At 40.2% G+C, this 7884-nt stretch overlaps 3 protein-coding genes and 1 long non-coding RNA gene across 4 annotated transcripts; 3 read left to right on the forward strand and 1 right to left on the reverse strand.

The window, feature by feature from the left end:
• Positions 1-982: 982 nt before the first annotated feature.
• On the forward strand, positions 983-2043 carry LOC100647188 (MAGE-like protein 2). Its single transcript, XM_020864553.2, has 4 exons — positions 983-1128; positions 1355-1481; positions 1559-1728; positions 1840-2043. The coding sequence occupies exons 1-4, from the start codon at positions 1117-1119 to the stop codon at positions 1978-1980; spliced, it is 450 nt and encodes a 149-aa protein (XP_020720212.1). The 5' UTR covers positions 983-1116; the 3' UTR covers positions 1981-2043.
• Positions 1157-1971, reverse strand: LOC125385686. Its single transcript, XR_007225218.1, has 3 exons — positions 1844-1971; positions 1542-1690; positions 1157-1431 (listed from the first exon to the last, which is right to left on the reverse strand). It is a non-coding gene; the product is annotated as an uncharacterized LOC125385686 (long non-coding RNA).
• Positions 2044-3744: 1701 nt separating the features above from the next.
• Positions 3745-4959, forward strand: LOC100647506 (proline-rich protein 4-like). The gene is made up of 3 exons (XM_003397753.3): positions 3745-3902; positions 4034-4315; positions 4623-4959. The coding sequence occupies exons 1-3, from the start codon at positions 3891-3893 to the stop codon at positions 4764-4766; spliced, it is 438 nt and encodes a 145-aa protein (XP_003397801.1). The 5' UTR covers positions 3745-3890; the 3' UTR covers positions 4767-4959.
• A 582-nt stretch (positions 4960-5541) lies between these two features.
• LOC100643896 (early nodulin-75-like) lies at positions 5542-6868 on the forward strand. The gene is made up of 2 exons (XM_003397724.3): positions 5542-5957; positions 6155-6868. The coding sequence occupies exons 1-2, from the start codon at positions 5943-5945 to the stop codon at positions 6761-6763; spliced, it is 624 nt and encodes a 207-aa protein (XP_003397772.1). The 5' UTR covers positions 5542-5942; the 3' UTR covers positions 6764-6868.
• The last annotated feature ends 1016 nt before the right edge of the window (positions 6869-7884 follow it).

Here is a 7884-nt window from a genome sequence, read left to right on the forward strand (position 1 = left end):
ACACTTTCTGCTCCCGTCTCTTAATCTGCCTATCTCAACTCTGTGATAAAACAGAAATTTACTTTTACAGGAACAAAGATCGGCGTGTCCGATCGGTTTTTTCACCAAGATTCCTTTCACATAGCGAACGTGCTTGGACTTTCATTTTGTCGGTCCGAAAACTTTGATCTGCTTCGAGTGCCTTTTGCACAAGAGATCGTTCCTCACCTTCACTTCCGGTATATTTCAGAAAATTGTTGATTGACATCAAAAAAGAAATCGAATTTTGAACAACAAGGCACAGGCTAGATCGCTCCAAGAAAACGAGTATAATTTATGTCTATAAATATTTAACGAGCTTCATCGCGACAACCATTTCAAATATTTCATCTTAAATACATAATGAACCGTTCTCTCCACGTTGCTCATCGAACCCATTCGAATCATCTCTGGAAATTTTCTTGATCGCACCAGGCATTCGCTTCCGGTAAGTGTAGCGACCGTGTTGCGGTTGCATCGGGAGTCGGGTTTGATTTTCCGCTTCACCGATCGTTGCTCCGCAAGTCATCAGATACGATTTTTCTACATGCAGGTGCTTAATTTTTGTGTTTCTAATGCTGATTCTATTCGAATTGTTACTGCTAATAAATATAACGTGCCAAGTTCGTAAATCTTCGAGTCAGGATTATGATATTCTGTTTCATCGTTGACAGTTATAACGTATAAATATTTGCTTGTAAGAAAACTACCGACACGCTTTTTTCATTCAAGCGCAATATTATCCATTAAAAAGAAAGCGTAATACCAACGATGGGATACTTTTACGCTGTGCACTTCCCGCGTCCGTAAATACACGTAATCTTAACTTCCGGTCAGTCATAGACGGAGAACGGTCAATGAGCCGCGTGAAAAATAAAACAAGAACCTTTCATACTCATTGGTGGTGTATAGAGTTGCGAAGGTTGGTCGATGGTAAGATGTAGTTTGATATATCCTGGAAAGGGTCGGAACTGTAGTGCATGAAATCAGTGAAAGGTGGTGGAATCGATGTTAGTATATAAACTCGGTATTCCATTGCCGTAGACACTCAACGTTTTGTGCTTTAACGATAAACACCTTTTCGGGAAACCTACAACTATGAACCAAATTGTAAGATTTATACAACAACTGCATAAAAACTTGAAAGATGATAGATGAATTACGTAATAGTAATTTCCTTAAATTGATCGAAAATGTAATTGTATCGCCGACAGAAAAATTAAGCCTAATTACCTGATATGTTCTTTGATTCGATTAACGGCTGAACAAGAACGGAGATTACAAGACGTAACGTATCGATACGCAGAATCGATGATTATCAATCGAATGTTTGTAGATTGCTCTATTTGGTCTGGCGATGATCGCCGGGATCGTTTCTGCGGGCCACATCGAAGAAGACCATGGAAGCTCCACCTACGAGGAAAAGACGAAACCAGTAGAAATCCCAATTTACAAAAAATATGGTAAATATCTATACACATATAAAAAAAACTAAGAATCTTTCAAGACAAAATAATATTTACTCGTTGTGTAATTACAGCAATTCCAATCCCTCATCCTGTACCAGTCGAAATTCCTCAAAAGATAGAAATACCAATTCCTCAACCTCAACAAGTTCCCGTTGAAATTCCACACCCCTATCCAGTCGAAGTTGTGAAACACGTGGAAATCCCTATCGAAAAGCCAGAGCCTGTTATCGTAGAAAAACACGTAAGTAAAAGTATCTAATTATCGAACAATGGTGAAGTCACCGTTGTAAAACTTCGTATCGCAATAACTGTATCACGTGTCACTATATCATATGTAATCGTGTCCATCTAGGTACCTTTTGTGGTGGAGAAGCCGTATCCAGTGTACGTCGAAAAGAAATTTCCCATTCCAGTCGCAAAGCCGTATCCAGTTCATGTGCCAGTTTACAAGCACGTATTCCATTACACTTCAAAGGGCAAAGGATGGCACTAGACTGATTCGCTCGCTACTGAACACTTGGGAATTGTTCTTCCTGCGACTGATCGTTTTACGGGAGAGCTTCTTGTCACCTGATATCCTAAACTTATTTAATTCAACGAATATACTGTTCATCGTTTGGATTACTGTGAAACAAATGTCAAAAAAAGAGACACGATATTCGGATCTCAACACTGATGTTAATGTTGCCAATATTTTTGTTACGAATTTTATACACTTGTTAAGTTTTCCTTTTCTACCAATTAATACGTGCTTGTTAATAAAGCCTATTTGAAAAGTACCATTTCTTTATTGTTTAATTCCTGTCGATCGAATCGGCGTGTTAAATGTATAGCAATGAAGTTGAACTGCAGCAATGATCTCGCAGGTAGCGATCTCGGTAAAGCGATAGTTCGTTCGTCTCTTCCTGTTCGCGGCTACACAAAGAATAAAAAGGAAACACGTAACCATAAGTTTCGTTTCTTCGTCATCCGGTGTTACGAATCTACTAGAAACTAACCAGTCACCGATAGGAATTCTATGCGATCTTGATTCGCCATAATGAGCCCGACAACAGACGCGTTCCTACATCGTGGTGCAAAACCACTTTTACTTGGGATACACTTTCACTGTTCCGCTCGCTGATACAGAGAGTATCGTGTACAATTCGAATCTTCCAGGCAGCTTCTCTCCCATGACCACACCCCAGGTAGTTACCTCCTTCTCATAGCGATTTGTATTACTAATAAATATAATATCTCTATTCCATTTTACACCCATTACAATTTACGCCATGGGCAATGCATGAAATTCGCTCGACTCTCGTTTTCACTCGCTAGTTATACGTGTGCAGCTGTCGAGAGATGAGAACGTGACGCTCTATTCGAAAGTTTGATTTACTTGATTTACATGCACCGGGATGATCGATGGAGATTCGATACATTACACAATTACCCTAGGAACGGTATATATATATAGGTATAAATGATTGGGTTACAGGTGTTGTCTGACACTGATCTTAATGCCCTAGGATTAGAGAAAGCCGGCTCCGTTAAGATTCACATAATTGTACTTTGATTAATCCCTGGAGGAACGAAGCGTATTCCCCTCTCAAGCGCACTCTCTGCATAAAAATTATAACGAAAAAAAATTGTTTGTAAATTACATGGTGCACCATCTCGATCTATGCTACTCGATAGTCTGACAGTAATTTACAAATTGTTAAGCGTGCGAACTAGACCGTGACCGAGTTGTATTTGTCTTGGTTGACTAACCTCATTCTCGGTTGTTTACTGCAAAGATATATATTTTGCTGCTATATTTAAACGTAACGCGATCGCCAAAAATTTATCGTTTACTGTCTTTATCGAGAAACGGATTGAAACCAATAAATATTCAACTGTACTCGATATCGAGGAATTTAATCGAGACAAGGAGTTTCCTTTCACTGTAACTATTTGTCCGCGAACAATGTATCGTTATTTCCATAAATGATGAAAATCGAAAGTGCGACTGCGTTTGCTATCCTTGGAATCGGTATCTGCAAATTCCTTAAATATCTTCCGCTTGCTCGTTTAATAATTGACCGGATAAAAACGCACGAGACAACAATCTCGATTAATTTAGATCTACAATATGACGAGTTCGATTTTCCTCTTCAAAAACTTCCATAGCCGGAATAGAAAAAATTGTAATGGTATGCAAATAACAGGAAGAATTTAACTCAGCCATATACAAATCTGATATATCTGTGCAGACAATCATAGAGATAGTACTCTGCGACGAGCAGAAAGAGTAAACGTAATAAAGAGAAGGGAGAAAGTGACGTTGGTATATAAGCACTTGGCCATGACTTTGAAAGCATCAAAGTGATCGTGGCGAGTTAACACGACAGGTTGCCGAGGATTCGCTCTTGTGTGGAAATCATGAGAACTCTAGTAAGTTTCTGATCATCGATTTTTCTGCTAACCATCTCGTCATTGAATTATTTTCGTTGCACAAGATGTCAAGCGTCAAAGTACTATTTTCTTAATCTGTATGAATCGACAAGCACGATTATTGATTATAGGTATTCACCGCTTTAATTACCTTAGTATGTGCCTCCTACGAAGAGGATCATGGCAGTTCCACCTATCATGAGACATCGAAACCCGTGGAAATTCCAATTTACAAAAAATACGCTATACCAATTCCACATCCAGTTCCAGTTCCAATTCCACAACAAATTAAAGTCCCTATTCCGCAACCTTATCAAGTCGAAGTTCCAGTGCCGCATCCAGTGCCCGTAGAAGTAGTGAAGCACGTTGAAATTCCAGTAGAAAAACCTGAGCCCTATGTGGTGGAGAAAAAGGTACGATGAAACGCAACGTTTTTTGCTTTATATTACATTTAATTGTTTAATGGATGGTAGAAATTGTACGAATATGAAGAGCAAAAACAAATATTAATATTATTCCTCGCAAAACAGTTACAATAATTATCGTTAGAGATATGACCGCACTGTTTAATTATTCCAATATATTATTGTTATGAAATGTAAATATAATTTCATTCTCATGAAATTTAATATAAAGTTACTTGCGCTCTGACCCCGTTGCACGTACATAGCTATTGCAATTCGAACGTATAGGAATTACTAGAATGTTAATATCGCGCAGGTACCATACGTTGTTGAGAGGCCATATCCAGTGACAGTTGAAAAGCACTTCCCGGTGCCTGTTCCGAAACCATACCCGGTCCACGTACCTGTCTACAAGCACGTATTCCATCATCAAAGCAAGGGGCACGGTTGGAAGCACTGATCTTGAGAGTCGTCTTTCCAAATTTCAGACAATTAGGCAAAAAAAAAAATATATATATATATGTATTTATATATGCACACCAAACCGAAAATTATAGTTTCTTGACATTATGACACTTGTACATAGTTCACTATTGTTGTAATTATACTATTTTTGTATTGTTTAAATAAATTGTTTTTGTTTTCATAATAATCGTTTAATCGTTCCTCTCCCTTCGATAGAACATCGATTCATCGGAGCAATTGGAAAGTTTCGAAAGCGTGTAGTTCAGTCGAAGTAACGTACCGTCGAAGTAACACTGACCACCTAAATAAATAACTCTATACGTTAGCTTTTTCTTGTTTCACAGTATTTCTCAACCAGGTCGGTAAAGGTATGACAATGATTTTATCAATCCGGAGACTACCTCCTAGTCGAGAGAGTTCTTTTAACTTAATTGCTGCTGCGATTCTAAAAAAATAATTACTTTCTGACCCGAAGTGAGTAAGAAAAAGTAAGTAAAAATCGACCATATTACGAGGATCTCTACCCCGTTGTAATTCTATCGGTCTTAACGATACGAACCTGGCGAGTACTTTCCGCATTCGAATCATTAGTAATTAACTACCATGAATCTATTCACGAGGCATTATGCGCCTTGAACGATACATAGTTCGTAATCACAAATCAATCACGAACGTAATTTACTGTCACTATGATGGAAACGGAGACACATATATATATACACTCTGTGGATAAAACCGTAGGATATATTTCAGCCGAACAAACTGTTTTACCTTTTTGCGAATTTCTGTAGGCAATACCCGGAGCGATGCAATGTGTTACGAGGCTTGCCCTCCAGTTTTCTCGAATCACAAACCAGCCAATGACTGGCGACGGTGTGGTAAATGACGAACGCCAACCTAACGACAGCGACATAACAGGGCTGTTCGCCCGAGGTGCAGAATTTATTCAGGAAATACCGGGGCGCGACCACTTGCATCATAGGCTTGGCTGTCGACCGCTTTTTACGCCGCTTAAGGGAATCACATTCGTCTTTGGTCCGCAAGAAACTTGCCCTGCTTAAGTGTAGCAAAAGTTTATAAAACCAGAGACCACGCACAGCGCGCTTTTAGTTTTGCCCGGGACTTTAGTGCCGACGTTTATCGAGAAGATCGTTCAACCGACACCGAAATCATGTTCAGATTGTTGGTAAGCAAACAAATAGAAGAAACCTCGACACTTTCCACTTTTCCAATTTCGTGATATTCACTGATTGTTACATCTCAATTTAGGAACAGAGTAGCACGTATCTAGTTGTTCTTTCATGTACGGGATAAAGAAATGATAAGCGAGTTTCTAACGTTTCGCGGTACTTGTACATTCTAAAATATTTATGTGATCTCCAGATACCGTGCCTGATATGGCTGTCAAGCGTCCGCTCGGAAACCGCAGTGGACATGCACATGCACATGCCGGATGGCATGATGGAAGACAAAGCGGCTATGAAAAGGGAGTCGTATTATAATCCGTGCCCTCCGACTTACTCGCATCCTATCTCGTACTCGCCGCCACCGCAAATTTACGTGAAACCGTACGTGCAACCAGCGCCGATACAGTATATTCCGAAACCGATGATCACCTACGTGAAACCATCTCCACCACCGGTCGTTGTGAAACCAGCCCCGGTAATCGTAAAGCCGATCGTTCAAGAAAAAGTGGTTTACCCGATCTATCAGAAACCAATGATCTCGTATGCGCCAATCTATCAAAAACCCATCTATTACGCGCCTATGTATCAGAAATTGATGTATCAGGCACCTAAGGTGTACTTGAAGAAATACGAACTACCGATTACTCAAGTGATTCAGAAGCCTCAGATCTCATATCCCATTCAGTACCATCAGCCGAAAGTGGTACAGATCCCGGCGCCACAGATCAATTTGGTGAAACTCGCACAACCCATCGTTCATACCCAGCCTATTTACCAGTCGTCCATAAAACCGTATTGCCCTTAAGAAAAATTCATGGACAAATGTCACGGTGCGATTGCAACGATCGAGTCGATCGATCGCTTAGGTCTTTTGAGAACGTTCCGGAAAATCGAAAGATAATTCGGCGTTTCCGAGAAACTTTTCGCCCATTGAAACGATCATGTCGCGATAGCCTTAATCTGCCATAACTATCAGCGTAGTCAAGCGTAATTTAGCGAAATATCCGTTTCGCAAATTGTACAATAAAAACGAAGGAACTATCAATCTTGCTGTTGAATGTGCTCACCCTATCCGTTCGTCCTCCAACTTTCCCCTTTCCAGCCATTTCGTAATCCCAGCGGCAACTCTTCTTCAATATCGCGAAATAAGAGCTCTTAACTCGACTACGACCCGATTGAAACTCGTTAAAAGCTTAAACCCTCGCCCTACACCATGTAGACCTGTTCCAAACGTAAAGTTTCGATAGCCGGCTAATTTTCGCAAAACTTTGCCAACCTTTTCATTCGCCAGTACAATGCTGACCTAGAATTTCATAACAGGCCAACGTCCTTTCTGCAACATGGGATTACGGGAGTCTGCAGATATCTCCCGCACTGAGATTGCCTTTCTCGAGATCTTAATCCGTCGACCCGTGGAAACTCATTTTCTCATGAAAGTTTCCTCGATTATTCCGGCAAACCGAATAGCATTATCATTGCTCTTAAGATCGCGTATTATCTGCTTTCGCTCCTCCATCGATTCGTAGACGCCGGTTTTCGACAAACAAACTTTGGAATTCGTTACACGCAATGAAACTCGTTTTCTACTGATTTCGTCGGCGATATTACAAATTAGGCGCAGTATACCGTCAAACTTGTTATCTCCCTTTATGGTAGTTTACCATGCTACTATTATGTACTGCATCTATGTATTCAGATTTCCTCCTTAATTATTATAAATTACATCGGAAAACGAAGAAGCTGTGCGTTTCAACGCAAACGACATGTTCCGTCATATCTGCACCTTCTGTTAGACCGTTCGATTGCGCCAGATCGATGTTCGCCTTGGTCTAAGTAAGGAATTAATTACGAGCCAATTGCGGCGAGCTTTCCAATCGATCCCCGATTATTTCGAAGAATTGCTATTTCCACACCCGTTCGCCACAA

Source organism: Bombus terrestris, chromosome 9, assembly GCF_910591885.1.
Source record: "Bombus terrestris chromosome 9, iyBomTerr1.2, whole genome shotgun sequence".
Taxonomy (NCBI): domain Eukaryota; kingdom Metazoa; phylum Arthropoda; class Insecta; order Hymenoptera; family Apidae; genus Bombus; species Bombus terrestris.

Coding starts and splice junctions, on each gene's coding strand:
- LOC100647188 (XM_020864553.2), top strand. Junction 1,482..1,558: donor CCCAATTTACAAAAAATATG/GTAAATATCTAT, acceptor GTGTAATTACAG/CAATTCCAATCCCTCATCCT. Junction 1,729..1,839: donor CTGTTATCGTAGAAAAACAC/GTAAGTAAAAGT, acceptor GTGTCCATCTAG/GTACCTTTTGTGGTGGAGAA.
- LOC100647506 (XM_003397753.3), top strand. Junction 4,316..4,622: donor CCTATGTGGTGGAGAAAAAG/GTACGATGAAAC, acceptor AATATCGCGCAG/GTACCATACGTTGTTGAGAG.